The sequence below is a fragment of the Apteryx rowi genome, unplaced genomic scaffold (assembly GCF_003343035.1).
Source record: "Apteryx rowi isolate R43461 unplaced genomic scaffold, aptRow1 scaffold_644, whole genome shotgun sequence".
Lineage (NCBI taxonomy): Eukaryota > Metazoa > Chordata > Aves > Apterygiformes > Apterygidae > Apteryx > Apteryx rowi.
The window spans coordinates 243290-264990 of record NW_020450921.1 but is presented as its reverse complement, the minus strand read 5'-3'; the positions used below and the strand labels follow the sequence as shown (position 1 = coordinate 264990).

The following is a 21701-nucleotide window of genomic DNA, read 5'->3' as shown; positions in this document are numbered from 1 at the left end:
CATTACTGGTCACTTCTGTTCTCCACTCTTGTTGCTGGTTTTAGCTGGAAGGTACTAATAATCTTCAGAATTCTAAGAGCAATTTTCTAACAAAAATCTGAAAAAATTCAGTCAATTTTAGCTGTACTTTACTGATAGGGTGGGCTGAGATACAGTGAGAGAGTAACAAGTTGCATGAGATCTGGCAATAGTGTGAGGAGTTTCTGAGGCTGCTAGTTTCATTGTATGTGTGCTAGGCTCCCTTGCTTCTGGCTTATTTTAATAGTTTTTTGGCTGTGAAAAGAATTGCCAGAATGGCTTTTCCTCACCAGGGAAATACTTTTAATTGCTAGCTCATTTCTTTCCTCTAAATTTCCCAAGCTATATTCCATTATCTTTGTTCTGCTCCTGAAATATACTCTATTTTTAATATATAATTGCCTGCTTTGTCCTTCCACTGTTTCCGTCTTATTCTACAAATGCAGCTTTTGGAAAACATAGTTGATTAATTTCATAAGCTACTCAACTAAAAATGTTCATATTATCTTCAGAGTCAAAGATGGTTTTGGTAATTTCTGTATTTGATGGTGAATTTCTTAGTGTTAATTTTATTTTTTTTTKGGGGGGGGAGGCTATATACAAGGCTCTATACAAGCAGCACCTTCAGTTAATTTACAAATATGCTTAGACTGAGATTTTATCAGTATTTAGGGAATAATGCATTTTTTTTTAGAAATCAGACACCACATGTTCCTTTAACAGTGATGAATTTAGGCATCTATTAAAGTCAAACTCCATTTCCTTGACGGGTTCAGATTTTCTTCGTTGTGCTGTTGTCACAGTCAAAGCCTGACAGTATAATTTCAGCAAATAGAGTATATTAGGGAAAAGGACTTATCTCATTAAATGCAGTTTAATTATCTTCTATTGCAGCTGTCAATAATTCATAAAATTTCCTTCCTATTATTTGAAGATTAACAGCCTTGGATGTTTTTGGTTTTGCTTTTTTTTATCCATGAGGTCACAAACAGTTCTTTAACTTTTAAAGTAAATTTAGTGACAAATTAAGAGTTGTGTGAACTGAAGCCATGTAATATCCAATGGATTCAAGGAGTGGGAGAGGATGACCAAAGCTAAAACTACCAAAATGTAACTACCATCTGGCTGTCTGATCTATAGTGGTTTGTTCTGCCAATATCTTTCTCTCTTCTTTCAGCTAAAGAGAAACTAAAATGGATTCTTTTATACTGAAAAATAGTAGAGCTCATCCTTGCATACCAGCTGCTTTTTCTCTGGTTGAAGTTACTAGCTGGTTTAGTTACAGCCTTACAGATATATATGGCAAAAGTTTTCATTCAATAACTTCTGTAGTGTGGATCCAGCTGGACCCAGCATTTGAAACCAGAATATTCATACAGCCAGATTCAGCTGGAACTCTTATTAACCTAAATCTTGTTTGATAATGATGTCCTCTGTCTCCTAGGGGTTTACAGTATCTTTCAATTTCTGATTAAAAAGAAGGTGAAAGAAAGAGAATTAAACTTGTAAAGTCCCATATTTGATCACATCATAATTGAGTCATGGTGTCTTATTTCAGTGAGAGATAACTGTATTGTTTCATGTTCCAGTAGTTTATGCATTAACTATTTTCAATTACATCTTTGGCCAGTATTCTAGTTAGCAATTTGAATGCATTTCAGAACCATAATGTAGTTGTTACTTTGAAATATCACACACAGTTACATCATACTTCCTTGACTGTCACAGCTCACCTAACACATTTGAAGTCTTAATCTGTGAAGGACAGCCAGTTATTGAGGAAGTAGGCATGGGATCTTTGGAGTGTATTTGGGAATATTCGTATATGTAGCATATGGAATGGATGTTCAGTCATTGAATTTGACAGTGAACACCTGGAATTTAAAGAAGGCTTAATATTCACTTGTGCTGAGCTTTCATGAATGCTGTGTGCATTCAGCACTCATGAGAAAAGTTAGCTGTAGCTGAAGAAGTATGAGGATGTATTCAAGGTATCATCAGACAGTATCCCTTGTGAAATCTCTAAGAAATTAATTTTCTTTACAATCTACAATAAGATGGCAACCCAGCATAGAGAGTTGCCTCAGGTAAAAAAATAACTTATTTCTCCAAAAGGGAAGAGTTATGAGAAAAGTTTTAATAAATATTCACTTTATACTCACAAAGGTTAACAGCAGTAATCTTCATAGCTGGTCCAAAGTGTCTGGAAAAATCTTTTGCTTAAAAGCTGTACTTATCAACAGAAGAGAACTGCTTCCTACTTCATATACATACAGTATTTGGACAAGACTTCTGTTAGAGAAGCAATGGGCAATAATGCCTCTCTCCAAAATATACCTAGAAAGCAAAGAAAAAAAGGACAGATTTCCCTGTATGTAGCTGTCAGCTCCTTAGATATATTTCTATTTCTTCTTGAAGTAGTAGCAGACAAGTTCTCTGCTTCCTCTGCATGTTCTTTCATTTGGTGACATACTTCTACTGCATTAAAAGTTATTGTAGAGATTGTTCTTCTTCATACCTGTATTTATATATAATTCTGCATATCTGCAGAACTCCATCTGTGTGTCAGATAGCTATAAAAATTATTTTCTTAATAATTCAGTATCCAACACCCAAATGTGGCATAAATTCTGAAGCAGTTTTCCATGTTCTTATAGTATCTGTAGGTGATGGAATTACAAAACAGGTGTAATCAGTCAAAGCCCATAAACCAGCTGGTCAGAATGAGAACTCATCATTATATACTGACACCAGTAAAGCATCTCTCTATACCTGGGGACTTAAGGAAGAATCTAACAGTTTCTTTTCCATACTAATGCATGTTCTAAACTATGAAGTCAGCAACTTGGAATATAACCATGGTTCCTAAATCTACCAAGAGCTCCTGAGCTAAACTTCTCAGCCTAACTTAGGTAATTAGCTGCATATTCCTTTTGCTAGTCATGTTGCAAAGTTACAGAGAGTAGAAATAAAAATTAGGGTGCAAGAGAGAAATATTTAATGGCACACTCATAAAATACATATGTGTGAAGCTTGTGAACCTTTTTCAAGAAGCAAGAGGAATTACTATTTCTTTCCATCATCCAAGTAGAAATTAATATGTTTCCCTTCGGAAGTATCCAAGGTTATTTCACTTGAATTACAACAGTAAATGAGACATTTTTACACAAGATATAATAGCTATTTAAAAATGAATTATTCTGTACACACTGACAAAATTATTGAGCTGGAGGCTATACTTTAAATGTTTGATTTGCGAGAAGTTTAAAAAGTCTCCTTTAAGCATGGATCAGGAAACCATTTAAAATAGTCTTACGGAGTAATCAACTAGACTCGGTATCTTCCTTCTTGTTGTGGAGGTAGCGGCTTAGTTGCTAGTCCATAACTGCAGTACTTTGCTTTCGTTAGTCATGAAAACCTGGAAATGCATAAAATCTGCACTCAGTTTTAACTACAGTATAAGTATTGCATTTTTATCTGAAACAAGCTATTTTTGTAATTATTTCTCCTTCTTTGTCTCTTGGGACTCTTTCCCTGAGACTTTATGATGCTTTAAATGTAACTTTTAACTTCTGTGGAAACTCTGTCAGAATGATAAATTAGACTAGGAAGATATATCTTTGTTGTCAAAACCTTTTAAACTACTATAGCTCCTCTGTATACATGACAGTAATAACTGTTGCTGTTGACCATTAAAGAAGAAAAGAATTTGGTAAGGTGATTTTTCTCTCATCTTTCTGACAGGATAGTTTTAATTATGTTTACTCATATGACTAAACTAGAGCTGYTGAGGTTGTTAGAAGCTGCTTCAAAAATGTCATCACTGAGATTTACTGGGCAAGTGCATCTTGCCATATAAAGTACAGCAGAAGATGTAGAAAACCTCAAGGAGAAAATAAACTGACAAACAGTTAAAGTAAAATTCATCAGTGATGATGTTAATATAGGATGACCTTCAGGTGAAACAGGATTTATGGTCAATATATTTCACCTAGATGATGAACCCCTTCATCTAGAATGTAAGCCCTTGAAAAGTGTGTCTTCAATTCAGAACAATGCAGTAGAAAGGGGTTGTGTATGTTCTCAGGAGCAGGTCATGTTGAAGGGGTCTTAGGTCCGCATGGAAGCAAGGGACTATATGAGGGGAGTCTCATGCTGCTTGTTGGGTATAGGAAGTGGTACAGGAAAGGGACTTGTACATTTGCAATTTTTTATCATGGGGGGGATTCTAAATCTAAATTCTAAGCCCTCCTCCTCCATTTTCTATGCCACTTTATTTTCTAAATTCTAATTTTAAAACACTTTGTCATTGAGACTTTGGTTGTTTTGCTTGGAGGGGAAAAAAATTGTGAAATATCAGCATGTACTTTTTTTACAGCACTTCTTGTGCTGTACAGCAGAAAGTAGACAATCCTGTTGAGCTTAATTTAAAATATTTTACTGTTACAACAACTGGGAAAAGTTAAGGAAGGCTGGGAACCTGAGATATGTTTCATGTCTTACCTCAGACCAAGCACGTTTACTTCCTTTTACAGTCAAAGATACCTTTCAGGAGGGTGTAGGCCATCATAGCTGCTAGTAGACCTTACTTTCTCACCCATAACGTTCATTTTCTTTCATCAGTGATACTGGCAATAACCAACCTCTAAATAATTTTCTATTTACAAAATAATCTTGAAGTGCAATTATTGTCATCTGTATAGAAGCTAGATCACATGAATAGATTTCAGGAAATCTTGATTCTGTTGTGGGTACTATTATTTGTTTGCTCTATGACCTTTTCTTTCCCCTTCCATTAAAAAATAAAAGAAAGAGAGAGAGAGATTATTACTCTGACTTTTGTTGTAAAGGTATTTTCTGTAGAGAAAGAGCTCTGTAAGGATAAAGAAGAATTGCCATTCCTACGTCCGTTCTCATATAGATTTCTATACCCAGTCATTGGTGGTCTTTTTTATTTTAAATTAGATGTTAAACCTTTCAGTACTGAGACTGTCTGTTAAATACTCTATATAATCTCAGCACAAAGAAACCCTTATCTTGAAAGAAATTTTGGAACTTCCTATACTTGGATTTTTAAACACACACTAAATTTTACATAATAAGATTTCAAAAGTTTACATTATTATGCGCTGAGTAAGGGGAGTAGTAGGAATTTCTGATAAAGGATATTCTAATAAATTATATTTACAAATGTTAAAAAATACAACTCTTTTTAAAGTGTTAGCTGTAAGAACTGTTCATTACTGTTGTTAAAATGTGGCAGTTTTTACATGAACTTACTGGTCATCTCTCCTTGAAAGGCATCATTCATTTTGCCATACATTTTACTGATGTGGTTATCGGAACTGTATGATTAGGATTTGGGGATAGTGAAAACTACTATTATAATATAAGACAATTGTATGAGGTAACTGTTTGCCTTACCTGCTGTTTAGGCTAGAAACAGAGCTGTCTTCTGTAATAAATTTGCAATTTGTACTTTTTTCTTGTCTGTTGACTCACAATTTGGTCTTTTCTGCAGCTCTCAGGAGCAGTTGAACTCAATATTTCAAAGGTGAGTTATATATAAAACTAAGATGCATCTTCCATTCTAATCCAATTTGCTGTGTGTTTTTCCCCTCTCAGGAGGATACAGATCATAATTATTATACTTCAAGGACATATGGCCCATATGATTCTACCAGTCGGGATCTGTGGGTCAACATAGACCAAATGGAGAAAGACAAAGTAAAGATCCATGGGATTCTTTCAAATACACATCGGCAAGCAGCAGTAAGTTACTGTACTTTTATATTTTTCTTCTTTGACTGACATGGATATTTTTCACCAGTGACTGACATAACTGACATTACCCAAGTATCATGACTACTGTTCACAGAGCTTCATCTTTGGATTTATAGTTAAGCTGTGCAAGTCTGCACAGTGCTACTATGAAAAGTTGCCTTCACACACCTGCTATAACAGCCCTTCAGAGATGTCTTTCCAGATTTACTTTAACTTCACCTCTGCTTTTAGGGTTAGATCACAAGCTATCAAACAATAAACTAGTCATGCTGTTGAAGTCAGAGGGAGTTTTGCCATTGACTTCAAGCAACAGAACTGGGTTCAGGATTAAGTTGCTTAAGTTTAAGTCTGCCATGGAGCTTATCCATGTTTGCATTTCCATTCTGTATAAGGTGTCACACTTTTTGCTTTATGGAGAACTAATAAAACTCATGAGAAAATGTTATTTACACTGCTTATTTGTTGTCAAATAGTAACAAAAGAGATAGATGTGATCACACTTCCAGGTTAACAATTTTGTTTAATTGTAACCATGCTGCCTGGCAAAATGAGTATGAAAATAAGGTGCTCGCTTACAGATGTAATTGAACGCTGCATGGTTTCCAGGTTGCATTCTCAGATCTGACCTGTGGCTAGAAACTGCATAGGTAGAAGGGCCAATAGTAATATCAATTAAATACAGAGAATTAGAACTCAGAATGTGGTTCATGAAGTTCTTGTTTCATCTATTTGCCCACTTAGCTTCAACAAAATGCCATTGGGTTCTGGCAATTAAAAAAAAATCAAGTTGATGCTTTCTTTTAAAGTTGTACAATTTTTAAAGATGTGAGGAGTGGGGAGGGTTAACAGTTTTTAAGAAGAGAGGAAAGCAAAGTTAAATTCATCTTTTCTCTGGGTTTATCTATTATTTCCTAGAGTAAGTAAATTCACCAGCCAGGTGACTGTCTTAGAGGAATGTGTGTGAAAGAGAGAAGAAACACCCTGAGATTTAGTCAGAATGCAAAGAACAAAGTGGGATGATAAATCCATTTGATTTGACTAACAGAGGGTCCAATGTGTAAAATATCTTTCTCACAGCCAAAAAAAGACTGTAAGGAGCTGGGGACAATGGAAATACAGAGGGTTCAGGCAATTATGTATCTCTGGGGTAGTTTTAATAAAACTCTCTATCAGCTATTTTCTTAATACAGTTTGTTTCTAATGAGAAAGAAAGTATGCCAAAAGGTGAGAACCTTTACTGGCTACCTCATCTTCTTCACCTGGGCACGCTGCTGATCTGTGTTGAGGGAGAGACTGGAAACATGTGAAAAGTAATGAATGAATTAAAAATACCTATCCAGAGTAAAATATTTGCCTAATAAAAGTAGTTTATCAGTTTTCACACCTAAACATCAGTGAAATCCCTTTGAGAAATTTAACCTATAGTTTATGATTAGTGAAGGCAACTCCCCCCACCACCACCACCCTTTTTTGAGCCAACTTGTTTCCATTTGGGTCTTCTGAGATTATACGTTGGGAAATGTCAATTCCAAAAGGGACATATTGTTAAATTTATTGAACTGGAGGTTTAAAATGAGATGATGCCTTTTGGTGTAAGCATGGGATCAGTATACGCCTGTCCAGGGTTGCAGAGTGGAGCTGGGCAGCTCAGATTCCTGAGCACGAGGGCTTCAACTTGCTGTCGCTTCAGCAAGAGGTTTAAGACGTTTCTGCTTAATCTCAGCTTCCCACTCCCACCTTCCTGCCAGTTCTCGCAGAGAAGTCTGTGGCCCCAGAGCGCAAGCATTACAGTTTCCAGTTTAGCACACTGATATCCAACCTCTGTTAAGCAAATACCTTGCTTGGACTGCTGCAGTGGCTGCAGCCATGACTATGTTCTGTTTTAAAGACCTCTTTTCAGAGATTCATTTTATGTTTCTTCTGAAGGATGAAAAAGTACCAGTGAGTCATCCCTTTTTTTTTTTTTTTTTCCATTTCTGGGTCTGTAATTGATTTGCATGTTTATGAACAAGCAACATCCATATGTACTATATAACTAAGTCATTAAAAAAGACATGTTCTATCAACTGTTTAGATATTTTAAGGAAAATTTAAAAGGTTTTTGTTAACTATCTCTGCTTTTAGTATCATCTGCATAAATCACTGTCTAGTCAATTAGCCTAGGGGCCAGAACCTCAATTCAGAGAGTAATGTATAAAAAAAATCAAAATACTGAYTTTAATGAATTGGAGATTCTAATCTTGAATATGGAAGAAAAAGAGTGGACTACAGCTTTCTTGACCCTGTCACTGCATTTTGCTTCATTTCAGACTTTCAAGATGATGTTTTTCTGTGGAAAAAATAGGAAACCGTAAAACTACTGTAGTGTCAAATATTCAGAGGAAACCATACATAACTAAGCAGCAATGCTTTCCCTTCTCTTCCACAGAGAAGGGAACTAAATCTGTCATTACTTGTTTAAAAGGGCATTTCACACATCTTTCTGTGACTTGGTGATTTACATGCTTATAATTTCTAAATATTGCTCTCCAGCTCCAGGAATTAAATTTATTAAAGGCTGATTATTAATACAATTACTTATAATGTGGGGGGAGTCTTTGAATGCTAAAAATTTTAAACTTTAATGTGCATTCTTGTAAACTGCTGAAAATTTGAGTTCATGATGGATTTTAAGGGTAATTTTGTAAAACTGTGAACTGAAAAGGTTCACTGATCATTTAATTTTCCCCAGATTTTCAGAAAGATTCAGATATGACCTTTAGTTCCAATGAGTTAAATTTAGAAGAAAAAAAAATGTTAAATATGTCATTTTGATTGAAGAGGACATCAGCTTTTTTCATTTTTTAATAATATATAATAAAGTATGATTTAGAATTTTAAAATCTTATATGTAAGCTTTCTGTTATATACTTTTTCCTTTCACTGCCTTATGATAGGGAGCTTATTTGCATTAATTTCCATAAAAGTAAAAAGTAATTATGAAAAAAATCAGAACTTGTGAATTGAAAGGGTGTTTGAAAAGAAAAGAAAGTATAGAATATATAGTGCTACATTCACAAACACTTTTTTTTTTTTAAGTTAGATGCAGCTCTTTTAGCATCTGTATATCTTTAAGGTGTACATCAGTAATGCCTGTATCAGTATCTGCTGATGATGCTGTCAGAAACTAGTATTTTTTGACATAACAATGGTCCCCTTTGTACCTTCCATGTAACTCTTTTGGGGAAAATTGAGAATTCTCATATCTTCTATTTTTCTGTCATTATTTCAAAAATAAGAGAAATGGAAAGACAAAAATAACTCTCATCCTAACACTGAATATGTGTGTTTTCCTTCATTCAAAAGTATAATCTTAATTCAGATTTATAGTCTTATGAGTTTCCACAAGCTTCCAATCTTTTTTGCCTCTTTGGGGAAAAGGAATGAAGGGAGGATAGCCATGAGGTGGTTTGGCCTTGTAAACAGCATAATCAATGTCTGATGAATTTAACAAGCTAATACTAATGGAAAAATTAAAATATTTAGCAATAAAGGATTTATCTCAGTAATACTGTTTTCTCCCCATGATACGTTGCCACCATCATTTCAATTTTATAGTAGAATTTTATGTGTGACTTGGATGCTGTGTTTAAATTAGACAACTAGTAGTTGAGTAATCAAACACAGAAGTAGCTACAGAAGCACCTCATTCTTGTGAAGCTCAATTCTCTTTCATGTCAGTTCATTCTATCATTTATGCATGGAAAAAGCATTTCTCCTGCATGGGTTAAAAATTACAGTAATCTTTCTGAAAAATGAAGTAAGCAGGAAAAATAGAAACAATCTTATTTTTGGTGGCCATTATAATATTACAGTTAAAATCATTCCTTAAATCTTGTTAGTTCTTTATCACAGTATTATGCTAAGTAATTGTCTATATTAAACATCTATTACATTTTCAGTATATAGGGCATCACTTTTTGACTGAAGTCAATGGGAGATCTATGTCTGGCTTGCGTGGTCATAGGATCAGGTCTTTATATATTGCAAACATTGTCTTTATACTAATATAACTATGCTACAGCAGTTCCAGAGGACTGTTAACAGGCACAGTTGTCTTTCAAAGCAGTTTAATGGTTATCCTGTTATTAAGAAAGTTAGTGCTTATAGGTGAAATGGATAATAGTGTCTGAAAGAAAGAGGGATGCTTTGCTCAGAAAAATTGGCCTTTTTTACAGTGTTCTTTGAAATGATGTGTGATAGAATAAGCACATAAATATAGCATTACTCCTTCTCAGCAGTGAGAACTTTAGACCATGGAAAAACCCAGTTGTTTAAGTTAATTCATAAGGTGTCTTTTACATATGGCATTTTGATTAAAAACGTTCACTTGTATATACATACTTACACACATACAGAAAAGGTCGTTAGAACCAACTCAGTCCAGTTAACACAATGCAAATGGATTTTGCATTCCAATTAAAAACAAAAAAAAGGTGCTAATAAATTCTGTCAAAATTCTGACTTCCACTTAAGTGGAAAGAAAATCTAATTTAAAGTTACTGTAAATCTTCAGTTATTAATTTCATGCCAAATAATTCTTTAAACATTTCTGGTGGATGTAATGTATAATCCTTTCTGAGGGAAGAAATAATCAGATATAATCCAGAAGCAATAAACAAAGCCATGATATGAGTAATTTTATGGAAAAGAAAGACAAAAAGAAACATATTATTTATTTATTTGTTTGTTTTTAAAATATATGGACTGTTGCCCTTCCTTAAGTGGACACATCAAAGGTAGGGTTGGGGGACTTTCACCAGCAACTCCCCAACATTTCCTCACAAAAAAACTTATTGTAGAAACTCCTCTTAAATAAGAAATACTAATGCGTTGCATACATCTATCCCAGTTACGTAGCTGCTTGAAGCCCAAATAGCAAGTGCTATGTATTTATGGGATACAACACTTATGCTGTGAAAAGACCTCACTGGGATTTCATCATTTCTTCCTCTCCTATCATTCCATCTCCATCATGACTAATGATTTGTTTAGGGTTTAGCCTGGTGGCAGGCCAGGTGATAATTACAGGTGGACATTGTCAAAGAAGATTAGCATAGCATTTCCAAAGCAGAATGGGGAAGCCAATGGCATGGTGAAAAGTAAGTTGCAATTTCTTCCTGACTGGATTAAAGAATCAGTGGCCTTTAGGAAAGGAGTGGAGCAAGTAGGAAAGGAGGGAGCCAGAGATAGAGAGGAAAAATGAGCTTGAATTTGAACTGTAGCTTATAGGGACCTTAGGTAAGGACCATAGTATGTTCTGTGAACTAGAGTTTTCTGCTGGGAATTCAGCTGAGCCTTTTGTAAGGGATTATCACCTGCAGGTTGACAGAGGGGAAAAAAGACAGGAAAAGAGATACTTCCATTTTATTTTTTGATAAGTAGATTACATGGAGTTTTCTAGTACTTCTGTTGCCTATTTCTTTAGAAATGATTGCATCTGGTATCTCTTTTGCCTGTTGTATAAATAAATGCATGCATTTGCTTTTACGTTAACCTGACTGGTACAAACGGTAATTTTAGGATATCAAGATACTTCCTTTCTGTGGGTGTGATGCTCTGGGATATTACTATGGGGTCCTGCATCTTCATACTTTTTTCCAGAGTATTCAGAGGGACATAGGATTTCCTTCTAGTTAGCTGTATAGAGAGCTTTGGGAACTGGTGTCACTCAGATTTGGTGGAGGAAGTGTCTTCCAGTGACCACTTGTCAGATACATACCAAGGTAGCAGCAGGGTGTCAGGAGAGCTCTGAATCTGAAGGACTATGTGGCTGAGGACCTCTGAGGAGCAAACCACATACAGGCAAGGGAGTGGGAATGCTGTCAAATTTRTATATTGCAACGGCCTTAAATATTGATGGCTCTTTTTAAGAAAGAGTCTAAAGCCATTGTTTAGGAAAAATTCAGCAAATCTTTTTTTTTTTTAATTTATTCTTATCAGATGGTTAAAATGTCTATTTGAGAGAGATTTATTTTATTTTCTAAAGTCTCCAGCTGTTTAGATCCATTGCTATCAGGCTTTTAAGTGCTACACAGAATTGTTTCCAGTTAGCTATTGTCAATTCCAAAGTTAGAATAACAAGACTTCAGTGAAAAACAAAAAGAAATGGTTGAAGCAGATTTTTTGAAGTGGAGGGATCTTCATTTTATTTTATCTTACTTTTCTTCACATTATTGATTTGATTTTTCTGGTGTTGTTCCTTGCAGAGAGTGAATCTGTCCTTCGATTTTCCATTTTATGGCCATTTCCTACGTGAAATCACTGTGGCAACTGGAGGTAAGTGGCTTTCTACCCATTCACTTCGAGTAACTTGAGAAGAGTTTCTTGCAGCTATTTAAAAATACCTTCCCCTCCCCTCCCCATAGATGTCAAGAGATAAACTGCAGCATTTATTTAGGAAATTTTGCTTTTCACAAAAAGAACATTACAAAATATCAATATGATGAAAAGCCTCCAGCTGCAAAAGCTAAACTGATATAAAACCTTTTCAGCAGAAAGCCTTATAGCATTAATCATTTTCTGTTTAGGTTTTTTTCCCCAGTTATCTTTTATTTTTTTCCTTTTGTGGTTGGAGAAGTTGCACTGGTTGTGGAGATGGTGTTGAAGCCAAAACAGAAAGGGAAACTTAGACAACAGGTTATGGCTGCTTGAGGGCAGGCGATTTATGATCCAAAGATGAGAAGCGCTGGTAGAAGCAGTGCAGCTTGTCAGTTGTAAGGCGAGTGAGGGGTAGTCTGCTGTGTCGGTGCAGTATGGCTTGCCTGCAGCAGTACTGGTAGTGTTCCTCTCCTCCTTTTCTGGGGGAAAGACAGGAGGTATAAAACAGTTCAAGCTCCTGGCCCTGTTGCTTTGGGTGCCCACGTGGCTAGGGCCAACCCTTCCACCGCTGCAGTTCCTGCTGAGCTCCTGCCTTACAAACAGCCCCACCATCCTTTGAAAGAGCATGGAGATAGCAGAAGAGACAGAGGCAGGAGGAGCATCACGGGGAGGACACCCAACAGCATCCTTTGCTCCCTAAAGATGCCAACAAGTTCATGGACTCTGAGTGCTCTGCCTAGAGGTATGGCAGGACAAGGAGGCAGGAATAGGCACCACTAGGACCAAACCTACCCCCTCCTCAGTCAAGATTCTTCCTTCTTGTGCTGTGACTGGCCAGCCTGGCTAGGGCCTGGGGGACAAGGACATAGAGATCTCATATCCCACTAGAGCTATGAATGGGAGGAGTATGACAAAAGTTTGGGGGAATACTTACAGCCAGAGTCCCAACAAAAGTAGGAGCTGGAAGGGAAGTTGCAGTCTGATGTGCTGTGTCAGGATCTCCATTTTGCTACCAAAGCAGCACAAGCCAGGGGAGATGGACAGCTGTGAATAAAGGCTGATATTAAATGGTTGATTTGCAGTCAGAATAATAAAAATCATGCTGAACTATGGGGTGTCTCCAGTATCAAGATTTTCCCGTCTTCATCAATAATGATATTTTGATGCTGAGTAGGACCAGATGAGCTGTGAACTGCTGTTTGGGATTTGGAGATTTCTGTTTTCCATTCTGTTTAGCTTTTAGTTACATTTCAGTGCTTGAACGCCAGTGCCTAATTCTGTATTCTCCTATCAGAGGAGTTATATTTGATGTGGTGCCAAAATCAAGTGGATGATCTGTGTGCTGTGAAAGAACAGGGTGGAATGAACCCTATCTGCCAGCTGCACAGCCAAAGTAGCAGTAYGAGGACCATGTTCATCCTATAAATGCCTCCTTGTCCTTGCTGCAGAAGCTGGTTCCTTAGAAATTCACCAAGTTCTCTCTTTCTCCAGGTATTTTTTCTTTTGTGGTTACTCTGCTGGGCTTCTTATGTAAGCCCTGAATTGTATTGCTACTGTCATCATGTTCCCCTTTCTGCCCCAAAAACTTGGGAGTAAAGTTAGGTTCCCAAGGAGAACCAGGGCTTTTGGGGAGTTGTGGGTTTTTTTGTTTAAGGGGGGAAGGATGGAAGATTACACTGAAAAATGTGAAAATGGCAGGAAGAATGCTTGGGGGGGGAGGGACTATTTTTCACAAATTTTGGAGTATTGTTAATAATCTGATACTTTGCATCCTAGAGTAAGGTGTCGGATATTGATGAACTAGAGGAGATCAGGGAGGGGATCTGAAGGTTAGATGAGGCTTTTTAAAAGATCATTTTTAAGATATCTACACAAACTTTTTGATGTTCCTCTGCTAATTCGTGAGGGAAACACGCTTTTTACTTTTGGTGTAGAGCATTCGGGGAATTTTGGGGGGGGGGGTTAATAAAAAAAAAAAAAAAAAAAGAAGAAGAAGAAGCACGTAGGCATACAGAACTGGATGTGTTAGCTGCACCACTCTTCTATTGCTACTAGAGTTAATGGAACATGAATGATAATTTTGCTTTTCTTTTACTCCATTTCTAATGACTTACTGCATACAACAATATTGCAGTGAATAGATATATGGCTTATTCTGTCAAGCTGAATACGACTTTAACATCTGTCCTTTTACCAAGGTCATTGACATTAGCACAGAGTTACTCCTGTTTTTGATGTGATGCTTCCATGGTTTTGTCCTTCAAAATTAACCAAGATTTTGGGAAACCAATTTCTAGTCAATAATTGCTTTAAAAATAGTATCTAGATTAAGCTCAGTAACTGTAAGTCATTCTGTTGATCCATTTTTCTGAAACTTTAAGGCTTACAAGTGCCAGGAAAAGAAAGATCTATTTGTGTCATAACTCTCTGACAGCTCTTCTGCTTTGGATATATTTGCAAATTTTGTTACCATAAATCACTTACGGTGCAGTGTGACTTGCAGCATGACAACAAATGATAAAGACAGGTTCCAGGTGTGTTTTTTTTTTTTTTTTTATGGTATGGTTCTACAGTTTATTCGTATTCAACTTTTTTAAATGGTATTTCTATTATTAGAGATCTGGAAGACCTCCAGAGGTTATTCTGAGATCTAAAGAATGACAAAGTTAATGTGTACAGGAATCCCACGTGACAGATGTCCACTTCCTGGAGAACAGGACATGATTAATTACGTTAATGACAACATTGCAAACTGTTTTTACCTCCCAGTCATGAATTAAATAGCCTTGTTAAAAGGAAAGTTGAAAACAATAGCACATTAAATCCCTGTCACAGTAAAAATGTCTATGCCCTGCCTATCCAGTGGTTTCCACTATTCTTCATGTAGGCTGCACTGTGACATAGTAGTGCTTCAGGGTTACTTAAGATGACTTTGAAACTGCCAGGGTGTAAAATTAAACTTTTTTCTGTTTAATATTTATTTCCACTTCCAAATGGTTTTGCTGAGAGATGATTGTGCTTGACTAAGGGAAGGAAGAACAAGGAATGAAAATGACTAGTTTGTGGGCTTCATTTGCAATTGTCCTCAACTTGTATTTTGGCAAGGCTATTTAATCCATAAGATGGAGGTAAGAGAGCTTATAATATTTTTATTAGCAAAATTTAGTAATTTGTGGTTCTGTGGAAAATGGGCATCTGTCTCCCAGGATTCCTACAGAGAGCATTTTTAAAACAACCTCTGGAGAGTTCTCAAGGCTTTAAAAATAGCAGATAACACAGGAAAATGCTGAGTTTTGTTTCCTGTGAAGCTTTCCACAGTTTGTGCTTTACAGGCCACAAGTTTAGATATTTCCATAATAAACCATGCAAACTGCCAGTTAGATTTCTGTAGCGTGGCAAATGTCGGGGAGCTGAGCTCAAGAAGCCTCTTTTGTTCCCAGTCACTGACACCCACCGACAGAGCGGGGTGGCTGCGGGGCTGGGAAAAGCCTCTGCTCTGTCCTGCAGCGCTCCGGGCAGTGATGCCATCCTTTTCACAAGAATCCGTTCCACATCCTGCTCAACATGGGGCAACACACAGCTGTTCATGCTTGTTTCTGTTAACTTTCCACACCCATGGTAGTAACTCCCTTTTATTTGTTCTGTATGGCTTATTTTGCTGTTTATCAGTCTACCTTTTCTAGTGCCAGCCTTGTATCAGGTACTGTGAATTATTTAGGAAACTTCTTTTTCCTTTTGTGACATCTCTCTTCAGCTGAGCATTTCTCTATGGTATTGCTGTACCTGTAGCAACATTGCAGAGAAGGGTAGCAGCTAACCCAGAATATTATGGATTTTCACTAAGCCTTATATTTATTGCCAGGGACTAATAAAGGTTTTAATTTTCTTTTTCTGAATTTCTCCTGATGGTTTGGATAATGGGAGAGCACAAGGGGTCTTACAGTAGTTTCAATCTCTGTTCTTTCTCTGGAGTGCAAAAATAGTATTTTATGTGTTCTGCAAGTCAAGGACATCTGATAGAACCAGACTGCTTAAGAGCATAAAACATACTTGACTTTCACCTTTAACTATGGATACTTGTAGCAGTAATAGAGACAACAAATAAGAAGGTTGTGCTGTGTTATCGTATACTGGGGAAACAATATTTCGGTCATAGAGCTTTTTCTAGAATTACGCTATCAAGGATATAGTTAAGCACTTCTTTATAAAAGAATACATTAGCTCTGTCAGATTTTATTGGAAAGTGCATCAGACAGCATGGCTAAACTTCTGGTATTTTACTGGGGAATTCTTCAAGGTATCTTTAACTCTTATTTTCCTAAATGTTTATTTTTTGCAACATACAGCACATCTAGAAATCAAGGCTAGCAGGTTATTGGAACTGAGAAATTCATGGAAGAACCTTCAAATGGCCAACAAGAGTATATAAAATAATACAAGAAAATGCCAGTTAATAGTAGGGTGAAAGGAGACTGGAATTTTGGAAGATTCCAGTTTCTGGATTTAGGCCAAATCCTGATAGGAGATAGAAAACTTCCTTGGTGGACAAATGATCCCATAACCACCCAGGACTGGATGCTTCAGAAGCAAATGCAAGTGGGTGGAGTCAGCGAAAGGATTCTGACGAGAAGTGGACTGTATAGCTCAGCCCCATATAGTAGTGCCTGTATTCTTCAAAAATAGTAGCAAAACCTACTGATAATCTGTCTGAAGACTGAGTATGTAAATTATTTTCCATTTCAATAGCAGTCATATTTTTAAAGGTAATGTAACACAACCTTTACACACATATTGAACATATTGTGAACTTACTTCAGTTCAGTATGTGCCTATTTGATATAGTGGTTTGTGCTGTTGCCTTTTGAACTGTGATGAGTTCAGCAATATTTCTGATGATATGTGCTTGATTATAAGTTTACCATCTAGGCTGATTTTAATGGACCTATGTTGTCTTCCTGAATTCATCTGTGGGCAATCAAGACTGAGATATTTTTTAGTCAGAGCTGGATTTAAAAGTAACTTATTTTATGAATCATATCAATGCTAAACACTATTTTAGGATCTTAGGAAAAACATCTTCCAGCATATTCTTTCATATGATTTTTGGGAAAATTAATACTTAGCTTTTTCAGCATTTTGTCTTTGTACCAAAAATGTACTTAATTTCATGTGGAAGTGGCATCTATAAATGTGGTAGAGTTCTGGCATTCATTTTTAGAAAAATGGTAAATAATGGTAGAATATATAATTGTGTAACTATAGAAGCATATATCCACCTAAAAAGGGTAAAAGCCTCAAGTTAAGTAGGTTATCCACAAAGAGTACTCATACAACTGGTGTATTGTTGTTATATGCCATATACTCTAATGTCTACTCTAAGAATGTTTGGGAGATGTTTTATCTTTTAATTTTTACTATTCATATTGTACTAGGTATTTGTAATGACAGCTCCTATAGTTATCACTGAACACACTAGTAGAGTTTTCAGCAGTAGCAGTACCATCTAAATGTAACTAAAAACTTCTATTGTATAAAAACATAATTGCTGTAGAGGTTGGACAATCCAAGGATAAAATCTAATACTAAACTTTGTGAATCTAGGCCTCAGCCTTTTTAACTCAGCAGATATACCTTTAAAGTGATGGGGTGGGGGTAGGGGAAGAAGTGATATAAAAACCTGGACTTCTTGATGCCCCAAAGCTAAATCTGCTTATCAGATTATTGTAGAGGGTTAATAACGCAGAAAATTTTGAGGGTATGTTCAAAGCAAAGCTTCATAAGGCATTAGGGAGGGAACTGGAATCAAATTGAAGACAGGAGCTGAAAGCTGCTTGTTGGACCCACACCCATTTTCTAGGCTTCAGGGTGGAGGTTCGTGAGTTAGGTTCATACAACTTCTAAATGTATCATGGCTCATGCTACAGCCCATCTTGTAGACACAGGAGTGGTAACAGAATGAGAAACGCCATCCCTATAGGTCTGGTAACGTATGGCATGGAGGCCTGGCAAGATTTCAAAAGACTTTATGGAGGAACCTGCAGTAGGAAGCTACTCTTGGGAAACCAGCAATAAAGCACGGTTAGCACTCAGATAACGACCAGAACGGAGCCCTTTGCCCACCCAGCCACCATTATTCTGTTTCTCCAGGCCCCGGTCTTTCCAACTCCATTCAGATCACGGACTCCAGGACATTTACCCTGCCTGTCCACTGAGTCTATTCACTGGGGCTAAGAGGAGATTCTTCCTATCCTTTGCCCTCTCATGGTGGTGTAGCAGGAAGCATGGCAATAGTAGAAATTGTAGTGAATGCATACAAAAGGTGTTTAGAATATGAATAAAATATTTGAGTAGGCAAAAAATGAAGCAAAAGTCTTCCTCAAAATAGATGCACAAAACTTGGGGTTAGTTTGGGGCTGCTTCCTACTAGAGGCACCTGTGAAGTATATACTGGAAATAACTTCCCCTTATTTCACAGTTTCATTACTTCCTCTTAGCTCTTCCCAACTCCCACTGCCCCCCGGCAGAACAGTGTCTGGAAGCTCCAGAACAGATTAGATCATCCTGCCAGATCAATATAAACTTTGATTTAGCCAATCTTTCAGGAGTTGTTTGTTAAAAAGAAATCCATGTCTATATCCCCTAAAAATACATTTTTCTGATACGTAACTATCAGCCTGGGTTCCATAGCTGTTTTTGTTAAGGTTTTCAAAACCTGTTTCTATTAAATTTTCTTTACCTCTAAGTGACTTTTATAATTTGATACAGGCAATTCTGCCATGACTAGCATTTTTTGACACGGAAGCTGTTTGTTTTGCACTGTCCACCATGTTTTATTCCTAAAGCCAGTGATTGTTTGCAAAAGAGAGTCAATTCAAGTATTAGTACCCTGGTTATGACTACACTTGAAATGTTTCTCTAGCAAATTCATTTCAGTTAACTATGATATCATTATTGAAATGAAATCTTCTGAACTGGAAGAAAAATGTTACTCAAACACCAGCCCCTAAAATGTGGGAGTAATTCCTTTCAGCAAACTAAAAATAGAAATTAGGTCTGTGAGATAAATCTTGAAGTCTCTGGTTAATTTTTTATTCAGTCTTAACTTGAGCAAATAACTGCTGATTTCCAAGTTCAAAGGAAGAGACTTAGGCCTGAATCTAGGAGAGAAATAGATGTAGAGCAGTGGGAGGCTGAAGCTTAGAGTGCTCAGGGAGCTCAATGTACAGACCCCAGCTAGATGGACTGTACTTATGGGAGAAGAGGAATAGCAAATGCTGAAGACTAGAGCACAGGCTGAGTGAGCAGAGGGAGACTCAGTGAGGTATTAAGGAGCCAGGAGCCGAGTGAGGGGATGAGCTGAAAGAAGTTTATACACTGAAAGCTGGATGTGATTTTAATTGATAGGGGGCACTGGACTGTAGCGAGGAGATGTGAGAATTCTGGTAAAGTTTGGTGTAAAGCTAGAGGGAACAAAACTGCAGAAGAAGCAGGTGGAAGAAGAAATCAAAATGGAGGTCACTACTACTAGGATAAGTAATTGTCTCTTAATAGATCAGTAATTCAGTAGCAGCTCCCAGTGGGGAAGCCATCATACCATTGTGTCTAGGAGCACAGGTGAATGGTGCAGGAGGCAACAGTATCAGTATGAATGAAAAGATGAAACTTCAATGTTTTGGTGCTCTCTGTACTCAGTCATGCAGGTTATTATGTTGGAAATGAGTGGGTTTCTGCAGGTATGTGAAATTTGAAACAAAGTAAAGAGAAAACAATGCAGAGCAAACACTTGTGGCAGGCTTCTATCCCTAAGCAAATAAACATGAAAAAGAGCATATTTAGTAATAGGTAAATTACACTAGGAAAAAAACAGGATTGTAGAGGAATAGATTATAAACTGAACAAGGTAGGAGCAGCCACATGATATGTAATAAGCAAAGATCGCTGTCTACTCCAGCAATCTCTGAACAAGTCAGTAACAGCTAGGACGCCCCCTGTAAAAATCAGTTGGTAAGACACATCTTAGAATCTTTATAACTTATAAAATTTACACCATCAAGAAGTAAAAAATAACAGAGAACAAATAAATTAGTGTTTGGTGAAGGAAAGCAAAAGGACCGAGTTGACATGATTATTGCTTCAAGAAAGCTTAACTGATTCACGGTGGCTTGATCACAGGTAGTTCCAGAAGGGACATTTGAATGAAAGTGCACAGAGTCTGAAATAACTCTGCCATGAGCTATAGAGATGTGCATTGCCTGTAGGCAAATTTACAGGCAGAACAAATAGCTTATATACAAAGGGTGCAATTCATCTAACTGTGCAGAAACCTGTATCTGTGTTTGTCTGCCTGAGCTCTTACATAGTCAGTAGAGATGTAATCAGTATATTCAGTAGAATGTGTGGATGTTTAAGGCAGACATTTAAAATAGGTAGGCTGCAATTCATCCAAAGTGCCTAATTCTATGTCAATGTATATCACTATGAAGAGAGCCTGGGGGTGATCAGCTCTGATGTAGATGTTTAAACTTTTAGATTTATAAAGCTGGGTAAGTTGAATATCAAGAGAATTTACCAGCTTTGTGGAAGGCTACAGAAATGTCCACATGCATGCAACAGCAAATGCACAAATACAAAACATGAAGAAATGAAACGCAAAGAAGGACTCAAAGTTGTTGTGAAGAAAAAAACTAATTAAAATTGCTCTCCATTGATAGCCTTATTTAAGAATTGCAAGAAGGAACTGCTGTTAGAAAACTCGCAACCAGTTAAACCAGCCAAAAGATAGCATCTAAAATGGCATCTTATAGGCAATTGAATCATAGCACTAAGAACAGAGGTTAGGTTGTTTGAAACAGAACCAAGAATGCCAAGGACAACAAGTACTGGCCAAATACAACCAAGAATATTAGAGGACTGGTGAGTATATATGGGCAGTACAGCAACAAGAGCCAATAAAAATGAGCAAAAGATTTTGAAGCAAAGCAAGGATGGGCCTTTAAAAAGCAAGCCATGTATCACCTCATTGTTGTAGCTGACTGCTCAGAGATCTGGAAACTAGACAGCCTGTCAGACACAGACACAGCAACTGACACAGACACAGCAACCAACACAGACAGAGCAGGAGGTACTTGAGACAGTGACTCCCAGTTGTATTGCAGCAAAGTTCTGGCATGTACCTGAGAATGGGGATTCAGTCACATGTTGCCATATTAAAGTTGGAGCAAGCAGTTAAATTTGTAAAGAGTATACTAAGAAAAGCTGCTGATAACAAAGATTGTTTTTCATAAATCCTCCTTCAATAGAGGAACATTCCTGCTCAAGAATTACTTGAAACTATTCTTATCGTGGTGCACGCTGCTTGAGCACTCCTACCACCATTAGTAATGGAAAGAGTACCAGAAAAAGAAATAAAAAGGCATCCCAATATGAAATCCCACTTTGGATTTATTTTTGGATATACCAAATAAAAGTTGGTAATTCTTTAAAACTGCAGTCAAGAACTCAGCATGATCATGTTATTTCTTAAGGACAGATCATGAGCT

General features: G+C 36.9%; 1 protein-coding gene across 1 annotated transcript in view; it reads left to right on the top strand.

Annotated features, from left to right (window-relative positions):
* Positions 1-21701, top strand: part of PLXDC2 (plexin domain containing 2) — a 276972-nt gene that overhangs the window by 142966 nt on the left and 112305 nt on the right. The window contains exons 3-4 of the mRNA XM_026084514.1: positions 5644-5790; positions 12051-12120. Coding sequence (XP_025940299.1) covers positions 5644-5790; positions 12051-12120 — 217 coding nt within the window. The remainder of the gene's footprint in view (positions 1-5643; positions 5791-12050; positions 12121-21701) is intronic.